Source organism: Grampus griseus (assembly GCF_964374135.1).
Source record: "Grampus griseus genome assembly, chromosome: 1".
NCBI lineage: Eukaryota > Metazoa > Chordata > Mammalia > Artiodactyla > Delphinidae > Grampus > Grampus griseus.
Window position 1 is genome coordinate 14,322,854 of NC_139017.1, and position 17,629 is coordinate 14,340,482.

The 17,629-nt window shown below is 38.9% G+C and overlaps 1 protein-coding gene across 1 annotated transcript in view; it reads right to left on the reverse strand.

Moving 5' to 3' along the window:
• The window catches only part of USH2A (usherin), a gene marked incomplete at its 5' end in the record, with an annotated part of 770,156 nt that overhangs the window by 274,980 nt on the left and 477,547 nt on the right, over positions 1–17,629 (reverse strand). The window contains 2 exons of the mRNA XM_082666701.1: positions 6,849–6,991; positions 7,585–7,735. Of these exons, the coding sequence (XP_082522827.1) occupies positions 6,849–6,991; positions 7,585–7,735 (294 nt within the window). The remainder of the gene's footprint in view (positions 1–6,848; positions 6,992–7,584; positions 7,736–17,629) is intronic.

Sequence of the window (17,629 nt, forward strand, 5' to 3'; positions counted from 1 at the left end):
AGGAAAAGACCTGTGTAACATAGGCATCGTTGCTCAATAAAAGAAACATCTGAAGACTAGAAGGTTGTTGAAATTGAAAGGATATGATGTATCGTCTGCAAGTAGGTGAACCGATACTGGGGAACTATTTTCTCTCTTTCTCCCGAGACCAGGACAGCAGAGGAAGGCTAGGAAGAGTGTTCTGACTCCCAGACTTGGTATTTGTTGTATGGTGAATGGCTATGGATTTTTCCTTGAAAGTTTGGAACAGAAGATGAAATGTGTTGATGTGAGAATTCATGATGGCAGAAAAAAGTCCTAAAAGAACTAGAGGTTCCAAATTTGGAAGAACAGTGGGCTTTCTGTTCCCAAAAGAGATTCAAGAGCTCAAGAGGGAAATTGAGGCCAGGTGGATAGAAGTTTTCATGAATCGATCCATCCTTTCAAAGGATTTTCTATGGGTCACTTTCAGCTTCTGATCTTAGGATATAAAAATGAAAATGTAAAGATAATAAATATTTGTTTTTATAAATTCTGGGAATGCAAGGATTTGAGGGGTGGAATCTATGCAACAGGAAACAAAGTATGTAGGCACATACATACAGGGCCACTTCGCTCTCAAAATCAGCAGTTTACATTACTTACTTTGCATCAAGGATCTTCCATTGTGGGTAAAGTAGAGACCTACATCACTGCTTGAGAGGATAAGCATTCACGACTTAGTATTTAAAGCAATTAGGACATGTATTTGGAATAGAAAAGCAAAATCATCGTGCAGCACCACCGAAACTTACAGTTCACATTTCTTCATTCAATAAAATAAAATCTACTGTTACAAACCTGTGTCACTCTTATTTACAAATGTTTCTGTTTTTCTCTCACATAGAACACTCAAGATCCAGGTTGACCTTCAGTTCTAAAGCACACTGATAAAAAGATCTCTACCATGCAATATTAGTTCTAAAATTTAAATACTCTTAAGGATACAAATATACTTACTGAATGATTGGAAAATCCTGCTCTAGAAGTATCTCGATCAACCGATCAAATTTCATACCACAAGTTTCCTTCCCCTCCCTGTCACAAGGACTTGGTGTTTTACTCATTACAGGTTGTGAGAATAAGAAGGAAACGTGTTTTCCTTCTGGAATTCTATTTCTATATATCTGTTCCCCTTCATTCTGAAATAGCACATGGTTTTGGGCCAGCAGAGGTCTCTCTAATTAGAACATTCACTATCCTAGTCAAGGCAGCTAAGGTTGAATCACAGGGCCAGCCAGCAGGCTGCCTCTGACCAAGGCAAAGAATGAGGACTGCCTTTGGGATTTCCTTCTCTTACATCTGCCTCTCATCCTCACCCTCCTTGGCACATACACAGAGGCTGGAACCACGGGCAGAACATCCTGCAAGCCGCCCTGCCTGTCTCAAGTGTCAGTGGACGCCTCCTACAGCAATTGCTTTTCCCGCCTTTTTCTGAACCAATGATGAGGAAGTAAATTTGAAATCTGATGTTGATGTGAACTCCAAATAGAAATCATTCCCTATTTCCTCTCCTGGTGTTCTCATCCAGAAAGGCTTTCCTGACACCCCATGTTGAGGGAAATGCTCTCCTCTGGGCTTGCTCTCAGCTTTGAACACTCTAACTATGGTTTTACTCTATGTCTTTCTTGCCACCAGACAGTGGAGGCCTCAAGTAAAGAAAACTCTCCTATTCATCCTTGTAACTTTCATGTCTCTTTCAGTCCCTCCCACATGGCAGGTACCCAGTTAAGGTTTGCTTGGTTGTGTTTTCATGGATTTGCTTACGTGAAACTCTTTTTCATCAGTCCATTAACAATTTTGGGTACCTGCTCTATATGAGACCCTCCACCAGGCACTGGAACTACAAAGATAAATGAGATGGAACCCTAGGTCCTGAGAAGTTACAATTCAGAAGGAGATATCGATGGTACACAAGTAAACACAAACCAAAATTCTAAGGTAGATATGAAGAGGGAAGGCTTCACACAGGAGGTGACGTATGAGCTGGGGCTTGATGGGTGACTAGAATGTTGTCAGACAACAAACGAGGCAGAAATGTGTTCTGATACTGATTTCAATGAACATTGCAAGATCTTTCTCTTTTACTGCAGAAGAACAACTGTTGCTTTGTAAACTGCTATGAGAATCTTAAAGATGAATGAAAGGGGAAAACTGCTCCAAACTGCTAATGAGGAAAGTAAAACAGGACCCAGATACTATGATAATTTCCCTCATTGCTTCATCCTTTGCTCACAGCGCAATTTTAAGTACGGAAAAAATAACAGTAAAACCTAATACTATGAGTGAATACAATATGTTAATAGTACTGAAAATCTCACCGTGTAAGTAATAAGATACATCTTTCTATCTTTTAGCAGCCGCCAGTCAAAACTCATGAACAATCAGTCTGTTAGCAAAATAATGAGCACATGAAAAAACTGTCTAAGTAAATCTACAGAAACAACTGTTCAAATCCCACAAACTTTATTTAATAATGCCTCTTAGATTAATGGTTAGAAATACAAATGTGGAGTTTTTAACTACAAATTTAGTGAAATGATTCAACTTTTAGTCTTTGAAAAGTATTTGACAACTCAATGGTCATCTCTAGAAGCAATCTGGATTTTCTGTTTTGTTTTGTTTTGGGGGTAGAGAGTGATTTTTAGAAAAGAATCTCATTTTCATCAGGTTGATCTAATCGTGTATACATATATGTTTGTTGTTAAAATGACTCAAATAAAGAGATAGTCCATATTTCAGTCTTGTTAGCTAAGAAACCTTGGGAGAAATGTGAATTTTCTTAGTCTAGGGAATCTACATTTTTCAAGAAAAGTGGGTTATCTTATATTTTACACAGGGCAGGATTTTAGGAGGCAAAAGAGCACACGCACATTTAAGCTGAAGTTGAAGGAGACTTTCCCTTCCAGCCAGCTACCATTTTCACATGCCTATACTGCATGGAAAACAATTTTAAGCACACAAAAGAGAGGGACAAACAATAAAATCAGAAGAGATGGTTATTTCTGGTTAAAAGATATCAAAAAGTTTCAGCTGATAGGTAAGTGTCTTCATGTTATTAATCCCATGCTCCCAAGTCTATCACAATCTTAATGCATTTTTGTAGGCTGCAGACATTCTAGGTGCTTGGACTGCCAGCAGCTTGTTCGGAAAAAAAAAAAAAAATCACGTGTTGTTTGTATTTATCTGGTTGCAAATAGTCGAACACTACACTGACCAAGTTGGATGGAAAAAACATCTGTTATTAACACAAGTTTAACTGGATTTAAAATATTCATAGGAAATGTGCATTATTATTATCTGGCATCAGCACACTAGATTTTTTTTTTTTTTTCTTGTCGGGGGGTGCGCGGGCGTCTCATTGCTGTGGCCTCTCCTGTTGCGGAGCACAGGCTCCTGACGCGCAGGTTGAGCGGCCATGGCTCACGGGCCCAGCCACTCCGCGGCATGCAGCACGCTAGATTTTTTTTTATTATTATTATTATTTTTTATTTTGCAGTACGGGGGCCTCTCACGCTGCGGAGCACAGGCTCCGGATGCGCCGGCTCAGCAGCCCTGGCTCACGGGCCCAGCCACTCCGCGGCATGTGGGATCCTCCCGGACCAGGGCACGAACCCGTGTCCCCTGCATTGGCAGGCGGACTCCCAACCACTGCGCCACCAGGGAAGCCCCCCACGCTAGATTTTTAAAACTGCATGGTACTGGATATTGGTGGCCCACTGATGTAAATAACAAATTATTTGAAAAAACACTATTAAAATTCCTCACAGGGGGTTTCCCTGGTGGCGCAGTGGTTGAGAATCTGCCTGCCAATGCAGGGGACACGGGTTCGAGCTCTGGTCCGGGAAGCAACTAGGCCCGTGAGCCACAACTACTGAGCCTGTGCGTCTGGAGCCTGTGCTCCGCAACACGAGAGGCCGCGATAGTTTGGGGCCCGCGCACCGCAATGAAGAGTGGCCCCCGCTAGCCGCAACTAGAGAAAGCCCTCGCACGGAAACGAAGACCCAACACAGCCCAAAATAAATAAGTAAATTAATTAATTAAAAAAAAATGGTAGGAAAATGATTACAGAAGAATGAAATATTTAAAAAAAAATAAATTCCTCACAGCCGTTTTCTCCATCTATGAGAAACTCTCTTTGTACCCAAGCATTTGTTTCTCTGGCTCTAGGTACCTTCCTGCCTAGGTTTCTTTTTCTGCTCTCAGCTGGGTCACAGGCTTGATGAATATTATGCTCTCACGGCATCATATGAAAAATATTGCTATTGGTGACCGTTTTTTTTTGGCACCAAATGTTTCAAGGCTTTGGCTGATGCGGAAAGGTGCCTAGCGATGGCATGAAATTTAAATGTGGGCATGAGGTGACCTCTCTGTTTCATTCTGTAAGGTGATATGTCGAATTCTACATTGGAAATTGCACTTCGCCAATTGGGAGGTGGTAGTTAGGATCAAGTATGAAGTGTGATACCAGCATGGAGCTGTCAGCATGGGTGGTTGTTTTTTTTTTGCGGTACGTGGGCCTCTCACTGTTGTGGCTTCTCCCGTTGCGGAGCACAGGCTCCAGATGCGCAGGCCCAGCGGCCATGGCTCACGGGCCCAGCCGCTCCGCGGCATGTGGGATCCTCCTGGACAGGGGCACGAACCCGTGTCCCCTGCATCGGCAGGCGGACTCTCAACCACTGTGCCACCAGGGAAGCCCCAGCATGGGTGGTTTTATAAGCAAGGCTTTGAAGCCTCGACAGAAAAACTGCTTGTGCCCAGTGCCAATCACTCGGTCTTTGTCAACTCAATTGCACATCCATTCAGAGATGGCATCCATCTCCACTGACACCCAAAATATATAGGACACTGTTATCATGTCTCAGGGGCGAGCATGCACTGGTAACTTAACCTGGAGGGGCAGCCAGCCAGCCTTTGGCCCTTTGCTGATGTGTGTGACATCACGCGTGAAGCAGAGGAAGAAGTCATCTGTCTTGCTGAAAGGATTTCAATGAAAATGAAGACTGGGTTAATACCTGCTACACAATCAAGTGTTACTAATTCTTAATGAAGGAAGATGAAGGGTTAACACTATTGCCTTTGAACCCAGGCCCTAAAAAAATCACAAAGACAACAGTGTCTCCATGCACGAAAATTCTAACCACATTGAGTCTGTAAGACTTGTTTTATGGTAAGATGAGGCAGGAGAGAAATTTGCTCAACAGAGGCTGCGGTACTAATTGGTACTTTACAATGTTTGGGAATTTATTTATGTAGGAGATCCTGACCCCTATTCAATAAAGATCACCACGGAGGAAATCCGAGTGTTGCCCCCTGTCTATGGGAATAGAAATTGTGGTGCGAAAAAAAGGAGACATTTTCTCTCCTCTTCCAGTGTGGCATTCTATGGAGTCATCACCTCTGCAGTGGGTGAATAATTATTTTTAGTTAACCTCTACTGAGTGCCAAGCACTCTATCTAAGGAGATTAGAAACTTACCTTCAGTTTTTTTTTTTTTTTTAAATGTTTCTTCAAAAATCTATTTTGGGTGGGAGCTCTCTGGTTCATACATCTGTATACAGTTGGTGTTCATGCTGTCAGAGTCCCCAGAATGAAGGTAACGTTCCCTCTAAAAGGGGTGTAGGCGCGTTGAGTGGTGCATAAATGCTTTCTGGGCTTTGTGTGTCGTTTATTGCACTCTGCTGATAATTTACTAAATGGTACCCTTGAGAGGAAAGAACTGGATGTGTCCTTGTAAAGTACCAAACTTGCTCCCTGGGAATAATTACAAATTGGGAGAAATGGATGAACTATTATATATTATTGTTCATATATTTTTTTAATGTAAGCATTAAGGAAGGTAGATAGGCCTGATTCCATCTCAGTTGATATCTAGTTTTCACTAAAATAATATAATTAAGGATATTGTAGACATAAAAGAATCAATTTCATATACAATTGATATTGTTGCAAATACCGTGCCTTTTGAGATTAATATCCAGCCTTTTGAAAGTCACTTGGGTCCTCATTGAATATAGAGCCAGAATGGCAATTGGCCAACAGGGCAACATCTTCTAAGAGGCCTCTGATTAAAAGACTTGACAAGATTAACCCTAAAAACCTCATTGTTCAAAGATACAGTGTCCTCCTTCACTCTGTGTAGCTTGATTTAATTTCTAACTTTTCTAAAAAATTATACTTCCATATATATACTTTTTAAGAAGTAATTTGTATAAAACTCAATATGATTGCCATGCATTTATTTTCTCTATATAACCGAGTAAAAAACATATATATGCAAACAAACTCTTCCATGAAAAACTAGAAAATTCTCTGTACTGGTTGAATAAGACAATCCCAATGTACTCTTTGTAATACATGCAGAATGACTGTTATCAGATTATACTCCTCTATTCTGGAGGCTGTCTTTCAGGTATGAGTAAAAGTACAATGGAATCTGTTTCCAGAAAAAAAGTATAATGACCTCTAAGTAACTTCATGAAATAAGGTCCATATTCCACATTCTTCTGCAGAGAACACTTGTAATATTCGGTCATAGAGTAGAAAAGGATAACCTTTCTCCTTCAGGACACCTAGATGTACCCTGAAGGACTGAGTGGGTCCATATCATAATTTATTGTGAATTACATATTCCTGTTTGTAGGCCTAACCCTCCAAGCCCCCATTTTTCTTCTTTCTGGAAACTTTGACCGTTCTTTTCCTGGAAAAGATTACTGTCCCTCAACATCAAGAAAATAGAGGAGGCTTATTTCTTTGTTTTGGAAAAATTGAAGACTTTAAGACTTCCTAATATAGAGAATATCTGGCTGTGTGTTTTTCAGACCACTTACTGTCCTCTGCGGTGATGAACAGAATCCAAGAACTATGTGCACTGCCAAATCCATTGGAGACCACCAACCGAAATTCGTACTCTGTGTACGGTTGGAGATCTCTCACTTCATAGCTTAACGATGCAGAAGGACCGGAAAACAACCTATATGGAAAAGAAATTCTAAAATTAAGAAGCTTTAGACATTCAAAGGAATAAAAAACAAGTACAATCTTAAAGAATTTTCAGGGAATATCAACGTACCTCTCAGTGCTGCAATTTTCTGTCATCGCGTGATATCTCTTTTAAAATAAGCAGTCCTTTGGCTAAGGGTTTGTATTATTGCATTTATATGAGATGTAAATTCTAGTAGTAGCCTGGAGTGAATTCTAGTCTAGTATTGAGACTGATTGCCACATGGAATTTGTAGAATAAGTATTATACTTTTGTAGCCATAGTCAGACAGCAGATTTTGTGGGGTTCAGGTGTGTGCCTGCTCTTGGCAATACATGTGCTCATGAAAAGTTAAGGGTGAAGGAATCTTACTTTAAGCCTCTATAAATGAAAAATTTGCAAAGCAAATAATGATCTCCTAGGGTGTTGCTTTTTGTTTGTTTGTTTGAACTTTGGAAAGGAGGTTTTTATTTGTTGCCAGTAAGAACTGACCTATTGTTAAAAATTTAAGATATAGTGAATTTATGGCTACGTTGTAAAACCCGGGTGACTGTTAGAAGGGATGGACGAAGTAGAATGCTTACTCTAGAAACCAGTGGGTGGAGTTGCCGGGCCTCATCTGGAGTTGGTATCTGGGAGAGCCGGGGGCGTTGTTCCGAGCTGGTGTAGACCAGACAACCTGAAGACTGGTTGGAGTGGCAGATGAAAGCCTCGGAGGCAGCACGCCATCTGGAGCTGTCGAAAAACACAGATGAATTAGAGCAGAGAAAACTGTGGAGAACATATGCTGGATGGAATCGAAATGCTCCATATACTGGAAAAACTGTTCCTCAGGATCAACAACAATGTTAAACATGGTCCATTTAATTTAACATTTTCATTCCGGAACTACTGTACTTCCTTATTGTTCATTTCAACACAATTACATGAGTATTTCCATCTTAAAAGCCACCCCCCCCCCCAAACAGCAAGACAGATGAGCAGGCAGCACATCCCCACCTGTACTTCTGTTTCCCTAATTGAAAACATGGAGGGGATTTAATGAAGCAAATATTAAAGTACCTTTTTAATTTAACTCTTTGTTCAACAATCAAGCAACTGAACAGTGAAGGAGTCCGGATCTTTTATTTCTTCCACTGATGTCACCCATTGTTTCCTTAATCACACCACGACCATGAACACAACTGGATTTTTTTTTTTTTGAGGGAGGTTTATTAAAATTGTCTTTTTCTACAAAGAAAGTAGCACATTCCAGCCTTAATTCTCACTTATGAAAATATAAAAACTAAGCTTCTTTCCTCATGTGTTTTATACAGTTGGTTGCCTGTTCTCACAGTGATGCTGCCTTTATTCAAAGTTACAAGTTGGGGCATAGACTTTTTCTAGTCTAGTGGAATCTCTGGCAAATTCTTCCTGAAGTCAGCATACTTGCTTGATATAATCTGTTAGGGAAATCTATCTGGATAGTTGTAGAAGGCCTAAAAGAAATGAGTGAAGCCTATTCTATTAAGAAATTAAAATTTAAAAATGGACCAGAAGACTTTGGCTATTAAATAAATTTTTCCAACAGGTATAACTTGAATGAACTTCTCATATCAGAGTGTGTTCCAAAGCTAGTCAGAAACTCAAAAACAAATTAAGCACAGTTCTGTGCCTTTGGGAAAATCACCAGGGAACTCTGAGCTTATGTTTCTTGTCTTTAAAACGGGGATAGTATTTTGCCTTTTTAGGATTGCTGTGAAGACCAGAGACAATGTAAATAAAGGACCTTTTATGGGGTCCTGGTAATTATTAATTGTTAGCTATTGTTATTCTACTGGACTAATCCGAACTTCCCTTAGCATAATTTAAGTACTACTATAATGCAATTTTTGATTATAGTAATATAAGTTCTTATTGACCAAGGATTACTAGAGGCCATTGCTGAAGGAGGAGAAGGAATCAAAACAATGAAAACAGCTATCAGGATTCATTTTCAACTTCCGTTTATACATAACTTGATGTAGTGTGTGACTTTTATATACCCTCCAATTTGGGAGAACTGTCTTATGAACTATGAAGCTAGTGAATGGCCATTGATGAGAATGGAAGAATTAGATTCCGTGTCTCATCAGTCTGTTGTAAGGGTTCTGAATTTATCGATACTTCACTAATTTATTCAGTAAACATTTATTGAGCCTCTACTCTGTGCGAAGTAGTGTTCTTTGTGTGGAGGGTTAATAACACTGAGTCAACCCTCAGTTGACATGACCTCTGACCCTACGGAACTTATGTAATCGGAGAGAGCGAGCGATGAACAAATAGATACCGATGACCCTACCAGATGGCACTAAGTGCTCAGGTGAAGACTAACGCAGGGTAAGTGGAGAGAAAGTGAAAAGGAGTGAAGATTTTGGTTATTACACAACAATTCAGGTTAGACAGGAGAGCCATAGGAAGAACACGTCATTAGGTGACATTAGAGCAGAGACCTCAGTAACGTAAGGAGGTGGTCATGAGAATGTCTACCTGCCGTTTAGAGGAACAGCAATCCAGCCAAAGAGCAGGCAGGGCAAAGGCAGCGAGGAAGGGAAAGCACTGGCTGTGTGTAAGGAACAGTGGAAAGAAACCAGCGCGACTGAAACCAACTCAGGAGAGGAAGAAGAAGAGAGGAAAAGCTGGAGAGCTAGGCTCGGTCTAGATACCTCTAGAGCCTTCTTAGGGCTACACCTTGAAAGTCAAAGTCAAAGGCTTTGGACTCCATTTTAAATGGGGTTGGGAGCCACGGCAGGGTCTTAATCAAGGAAATGTCATGATTCTAAACAAATAAAGACCACTCTGGCTAAGTAAGAGTGACTTTCTAAGTTGAAGAGAGAGGGAATTATCTAACAAGCAAAAGCTTTTCTTTCTAAATTTTGGAAGTATAGTTTTAACATCCGTTACAACTCATCACAATTATTCCTCAATCACAATCATATAATTATACAGATTTGGTAATTATTGATCAGGGTAGATAAGCAAAGAGACAGACACAACTGAACTAAAATAAAATGTCTACTCTGATTCCCTGTGAAAAAAAAGCAATAAACAAATACAAATCTCTCTCTTTTTTTAAATTTACAATTAAAAAATTATTTATTTTGGTTAGTAAGTTGAAAAAATTTACACTTCTTACATAAATCTAAATATTTTAGGGAGCTAGATAATGTTAGTTTTCCAAAGGAGACTGGATTTAGGAGTCAGATAGCTAAAGTTTCAAATCTCATCCTCACCAATTCAGTTCACAAAATGCAAAGCTGATTACATTTTGGCAAGTTCTTAACCTCACTGATGTAAAGTCATTTCATTTGTAAGTGTATGTCCAATAATACTGACTCTGTAGAGTTTTTAAAGAAGTTAAATTTGTAGCAATTAACTAAAATGGTGCAAGGAGCACAGTTTACTTCTTGGTAAATTTTGGTGTGTGTACACTTGTGAAGTCACAGATTTTTGTCCCAGGACGGTAATGTGTATATAGATAGACAGATAGATAGATATGTAGATAGACAGATCAAGGTAATAAGTTTTAGTGAAATTAATGAGTAAAATTAACAAAAGAAGTTTTAAATAGAGCCACACTTAAAGAATCTGCAAATTGTTTTTCTTGGTCCAGGCACAGATTAATAAATTAAATGCTCATCAGTAAGAATAAATGCCAAAAGAATAGTTACCTGCTAATGAAAAATTAATCTGCATTTGATAATTTCTTTAAACATTTAAGCAATAATTTCATTGAGATTTCTTTATAATGGTACAACCTCTACCTTAAACACTGGATCAAATATTCATAAACCATGAATTATGATAGTGTGGCTAACCAATTAAATATCTGAACTTGCAATAAATTAAAACTTCATATGCTTCTTAATTTCAAATAACCTTCAAGTTGCCTTCAGAAAGGCAAGATCAAGGACTTTTTTTTAGAGTAACTAAATGTTTAGAGACAGTGAATACAAATTGTTAATCTTTTTATTAAAATTTTCCATAATAAAAATTATTTTTAGGTAATAGGAACTCAATTTAATAGAATATTTGCTCCTGCAATAAGTCTAAAATATCTTAAAGAAAATTCTTTTTAAATGTTATGATTTTTAGGGAAAATAAAAATGTGTTGCAGGAGGTCACAGGTTTTAAGATACATATAATTTATTTCAACTTGCTATTAGCTTTATGTCTTTCACATCCACATGTGGTAGGGAAACTGGATATAGTGTTTTATGACAAAATAGATTTTCAGAAAAATGTATAATCTTAATTTTACAAGGTATAAATTTACTCATTCCCTAAATTATAACCTTTCAGTTTGAATCGGGCTTGAGTTGTCAGAATACCACTTTACACACAAAAAGCTAAGTCAGGGAGGCATGGGGAGAAGGTTGGAAGCAGGGAAGTTACCTATTGCAGTCATCCAGGCTAGCAGATGACAGCAGCTTACATGCAAGTACCAGCAGTGGAGATGGGGGCGTTAGTTTGCGGTTCAGTTGACTGTGGCATGTGTCGCTGATAGACAATAAAGGAGTCAAAGGTGATGCCAATGTGTTTGGCCCAAGCACCCAGGTGACTGGCACCTGAGAGGAGAAATGGGATAGGAAGGGGATCAAGAGTTCTCTTTCGTCCACATTACATTTAAGAGGTTTATTACACAACTACAGTGGCTACACCAAGGACGAAGTGGCAGATATGAGTCTGGATAAGAACTGTGGATCAATGTCCGTGTGGTATTTCATGGCCGAGATGTGATGAAATAAACGAGAGGGTGAGTGTAAATAGAGCGAATGTAGAAGAGGTCTGAGCAGTGAGGTCTGGGGTCCTCCAAACTTTTGAGGGGTTGGGGGAGGGGAGGTCTCTGCAACAAAGGAGATTTACTTACAGGAGTGAGCACTGAGGTAGGGGAGAAGCTAAGAGAAGACGCATTTTGGGAGCCAAGTGAAGAAAGGAAGGCCTGATTGACTCCGTCAAATGTGCTGAGTTTCAGGAAGGAAGAGACTAAGAATTAAGCTTTGTCTTTGGCCAAGTGGACGTGACCTTGTCAAGAACACACAGTTCAGTGGTGGGTGTGGCAGTTTGATTCGGGGAAAACTGAAAAGGGAATGAGAGAGGAGGCAATGAGTGGGTAGAGTGAGCCTAGAAGACTCCTGAGGGATTTTGTTCTAAAGGGGAGAAGAAAATGCGGAAACACTTAGAGAAGCTTCTGGTATCAGAGGAAGGCTTTCTAAACACTGGGAGAGGTTGCAGCGTTTGCATGCTTCTTGGAATGACCCAGAAGAGATTAGGGGAAATGATGATGTAGGAGAAGGAAGAATAATTAATTGCCAAAGCAAAGTCCTCGTGTGTGTGAGAGAGGCAAGCCAAGGCACGAGCCAACTGAATTGAGAGCTGGTGCACGTGGGCTGTCGAATAGAGCAGGGACAGCCCACCACTGTGCAGAAGTGAATACAGACCCAGGCTGCAGATGTAGAGTTAGGCAGATCTGGTGATGGGAAAACAGCAAATGTCTCTTCTGATGGCATCCGTTTTCCCAGGGAGCAAAATAAAAGCAAAGGCGTCCGCTCTGTGCCGAAGTGTGGGAGTGAACTGGTTGCTTGAACAGAGAAGAAATGGTATGAAGAAGTTCTCTCGGGTAGTAGAAATAGGACATACCTAGGAAAGGCAATAATGTGGCTGTCCAGGGCCAGATACCCAGTAACTTAACTATAAATCTTTGGATTGAGGGACATTCGCTGCCAAAGACTTTTTAATTGATATTTTGTCTGTGAGTACAAATACTTATAACCATGATGATTTCTTATTTGATATATATTCTTTCATTGATGTATAACAAATGCACACATATCAAAAGAGCCTGGGCAAAACGTAACGTGCAAATTGCATATAATGTATAACATATAAAACCATGTCCCTCATTTGATTGTTTTTTGTCTAACTTTTCTGTCAAGGAATATAATATCACTGACAATCCAAATTCCGAATAAGAATCAGCTCTGATAAGTCATCAGCATGAAAAAAATTAGAGTGTTAAATATTTACACAAAACTCCTTCAAGTGTTAAAAACTGCAGTACCGTGCTGTCGGGAAAGAAAAAATGCCCAGAAGATGCTCCATAATAATAATAATAAAGTATCTTGGCTTCTCTTTTGAGTGATAACAAGAAAATGTGCTCCGTTAAATTGGTCACACTCCAATTATATAAAATCCCAAAATATTTCCAAACAAAGTGATCATCTTCAATTATTGACATATAACTATTCATTCTACATGCTTTCAGTAACACTGAGTTCTGGCAACGTTTTTTCCCCTCCAGTTAACCCCTTTTATCCTAGACCTATTCCTCTGAGGGTCTTTAGCATCAAAGCAATAACTGGGAACTAGCCATAATTCCACCCCTGGTTTCTTAACGCAAGAGCCATGTATCTATCAGCTTGATATACTGTCTCCAAGATGCTATGTTGCTCAAAAAGCTTCTCTCAAGTTTAATACGACCCTCGCGAGGCAAGCACTCCACAACCTCATGAATCAACACATCTTGTCCAGTAAATACTAATTCTACAAACGCAACTGGGCTACCTCAATCTATAAATTCAAAGGAAGGGTGTTTTTACTAAAATTTCAAATTTAACCTTTTTCGGAAGGCAAAATGCATATAGAACATGAAGCAATAAATTAAATCACAGAGTGGACGAGTCTAGATGGTATAATCTTTTGAATGTCTGATTGCATTAAACTTTTGTATGATGTACACTTGTAGACGCTTCCCTAAACAAACAAACAAAATGCCCCAAACATTTGCTCCATACAGATTTATAGAACTCTTGGGAGGAACTCTAGAAAGCAAAAACAGAGGCTTTCTTTTCATGTGGCCAGTGACTACCAAAGCTATAGTGACCAGAAGAAGAAATTTGTGGGGAAAAAATGAATTCACGTATTTTGCACATTCACATTCGAATATGCTTCACACACACACCAATGTCTCAGGACAGCCCACCAACTTGTTACTACTACAGTGTGATGTGGGGGTGTATGAGTGTGCATTTCAAAATACTGGAATAAGATGCTGCATTAAGGTATCAAAGAAGTCTATAGTGTTTTGTATGAAATTCACACCTGTAATAAAGGATATTGAATGCCACTCTGCACAAGGTTCTTTGCTGGGCGTAGGGAAAGGGCAGAATAAATAGAAAGGGGGATTAGATCACCAACTTTTTACTTAACAGAGAGACAAGACATGAGTCAAATAACAGAATGTGTACAGAGCATAAAAGAGGTGTAAGTGCTTCAGGAGTTTTAGAAGTTAGAAATTCACAACCAAATACGCGCTGGACCTTGGCTTTCAGAGGAACAGACAGGGTCATGGGGCATTGGTAAGTAGGTCACGTGGAGTCACCATGTCCTCAGCCTAATTCCAGGGCCCAAGACTCTCATCACCTCCGCTCGTGTTCCTTCCAAGCAGATGTCATGCTTTCTACTGGTTTCACTTAAAATCTGACTTCAGCCCAGCTCACACTACTCTCTCATTTCAGAGATTAGGTGGTTGGCATCCTCATTTAGGTTTCCCTGTTAACATAAGAGAAACCACGGCCTTTCATCTATATACATCCTGGCTGCATCACTGAATGGCCTGGCACATGGTCAAAAGTCCCTGGATTACACATTTTCCTCTCATTTTCTGAAATAGTTACATACGAGCAAGGATTTTAAATTCTAGTTTCCAGAATGGAAAATTAAAGTTCAGGCACATCTATTGAGTCGTTGAGTCATAAACAAATTGAAAACAGAAGGCAAGACTCCATTTCCCGTCACTAAACCATATGTCATTAAAAAAGATATTAATTATGAGGAATATGCAGATGTGCTAACAAATGGACAGTCAACCTTGAGCACAAGGATGCACAAATAGAGCAGCATTAAACAGTGACAAGTAGGTTAAAGCAGATTTAATGTCGGCGAAAGAGACTCTCATAAGAGTTAACTTTTGGAACACATACTGTGTGCCAGGTTCTTTTACATGATTATTTCCAATCCTCAGAATCACAGGACAAAATTGTAGTGTTATCTCTCTGTAGTGTTAGATAAAGCATTTGAGGTTCAGAGGGGTTCATATTTTATCTCAAATCACAAAACTGGTTACTGGCAGAGTGAGGATTTAAACTGGGACTGGTTAAGTTCAAGGGCAGTGCTCTTAATTTTATACCACAAAACAGCATGTTATAGCAGGTGATTTATAAGAGAGAATAAATATTAAACACATTAAATAAATAGGAAAAAAACCACTTACAATATTAAACAGATTCGTTTTCATAAAGGTTGGATTTATTTTCTGTCCAAGTCATATTCTTCAGAAGTACTTTCTGGTCTTCTTTCTTTATCATAGCATCTCATTATCTATGAGGAACTTCACACAGAACTACTAGTATGAATCTGCTAGTCCTCAAGAACGAGTCAAAGCCCACAGAAATTCAATGAAATGCAAAATGGAGAGCTCGTTACATTAGTAAGAGAAATAGATTTTGGAAAATTAAATGTTATCTAGAGGCATGTCATGGAAGTGATCTTTGACCACAGAATGGTCAAAGCATTTCAAATTTGGAGGGCAGATAGCTTAAACGCTACCAAGTCTAACTTCCCACCAGATAAAGGATTCTTGCCTAAAACATCCCAAACAAGTGACATTCAGGTGTCTGTTCATTACCACTGATAGGAAAATAGTTGCTTCGTAAGTCACCCCATTATATTATTGTTCTTCTTGTTGGCTAGTTCTTTCTGAGGGAGAGCTAGAAACTATATTATTTCTACAAAACTTAGGCTGAATATAATCTTTTGCCCATATCGGCACCTTCTGAGAGCAAAACAGGGGACTGTAAATAACCAACATGGGTGAATTGTGCGGCAGCAGCATGAATTGGGACCATCTTGGGCAGTGGGTACATGTGGTTGTTTGTGCTAATGACACTGAACTCTTTGGGACCTTGTCTGAGTCACGCTGATCCCCGAGAACAAGCCATCACTACCGTTAGGGATAGAACTTCAGGCATTTTTAACTAGTCATCCTCTTTTCCACTACATTTCCCCATTTCCGGTTAAACATCTCTGCTCCCTCCAATGAGTTTCATGTTAAGAGGATTCCTCAACCACTATCTAGCCTTGTTACCTGATTTGGATGTGTTCCATTTTGATTATTTCCTTTCAAACCATCAAGGCTTATACCTAAACTAAACCCTCCCTTGTGCATCGTGACCAGGGCAGGACACAGGCATACTCTGACTTTCCTTCCTTCAAGTGACGTGGCTGAAACCTCACTGAGCATCTGAATTTTGGCCTGCTTGACACTGGAGTTCATCACTGTCATTCAGATTGGCTATGTGGTTGATTCAAAATGGTCTTCGGATAGCTAAAGATGTCAGATCAATGATTTTTCAATGGACACATAGAATCTCGGAGGAATGTTATTAAAGAAGCAAAGTATTTAAGTAGATATCATAGTGCCTAGGACAGTGCTTTGTATATGAAAGACGTCCTGTAAAAATGGACAGAATAAATGGGTGAATAAATGGATAATGGATGAGTTGGTAAGAAGAAAGATGTGCAGGAAGAAATCTTTAACCTAGGACCCTAATAATTGGTAGGATCCAGACCGTATTTCCCATTTACAAATACAGACTCAATTATCTGAAAATGAATGCTTTTTTCAACATAAAAGAGATTAATTGCTTGGAAAATAACTAACACAGCAAACATTAAATTAGATATGAAATACCACTTTACAAAACATTCATTTTATCACTGATTTCTGTCAATGTCTCTGTCTCACAGATGTGAAAACTGAGGTTAGAAAAAGTTAAGCAACATGTCTGAAGTACATGACTAGTAAACAGCATCCTATAGTTTCATACATGTCTCTTTCATTTCCAAGACCATAATTCATCTCTCAACACCAAGGTGAAGCTTAAATTTAAGTCTAGCCATTGCTTTTCCCTGTAGTACGCCAAAGTAATGGTAATATAAGTAAGCTACTTTGAGAGCAGAGATCTTTTCACTTCTTTTTGTAAACTTTAGAGCACTTAAATTTTGAGAATTCAACATTGCTCATCAAATAAATATTAAAGAAATGCTAAAATTTAGTTCTTGCAGAACAGAGCCCCCTTTTAAAAGCATGTATTTTTCTAACTATAAAATAACGCATGTTCACGGTAGAAAATTTGAAAATTACCAAGCAAATGAAGAAAAGTTACCCATAATTACACTACACAGAAAGAGCCATTGTTATACTACTATAGATGCCTTTCTTCTCTCTGTATATATAGTTAAATATATATATAACATATCATTTGAAATGATTATGCTGCATATTTTTAATATGTTATTTTGTAAACTCTGCGCACTTTACAGTGTATAGTGAAAACTCCCTGTCATTAGTTTTTAGTAACATAACTTTTCAAAATAATTGCATGTAACATTTTTATAAATGTAGAGTTTTCACTTAAAGCTGATATTGATATAGAATGATATCATTTTCAGTATCATAAATAATATTCAGAGTATCCTAATAAATGCACATTTTGTTTTGCTTTTTAGAATTGTTGAGTCAATAGGAATGAATATTACCACCATTTCAGA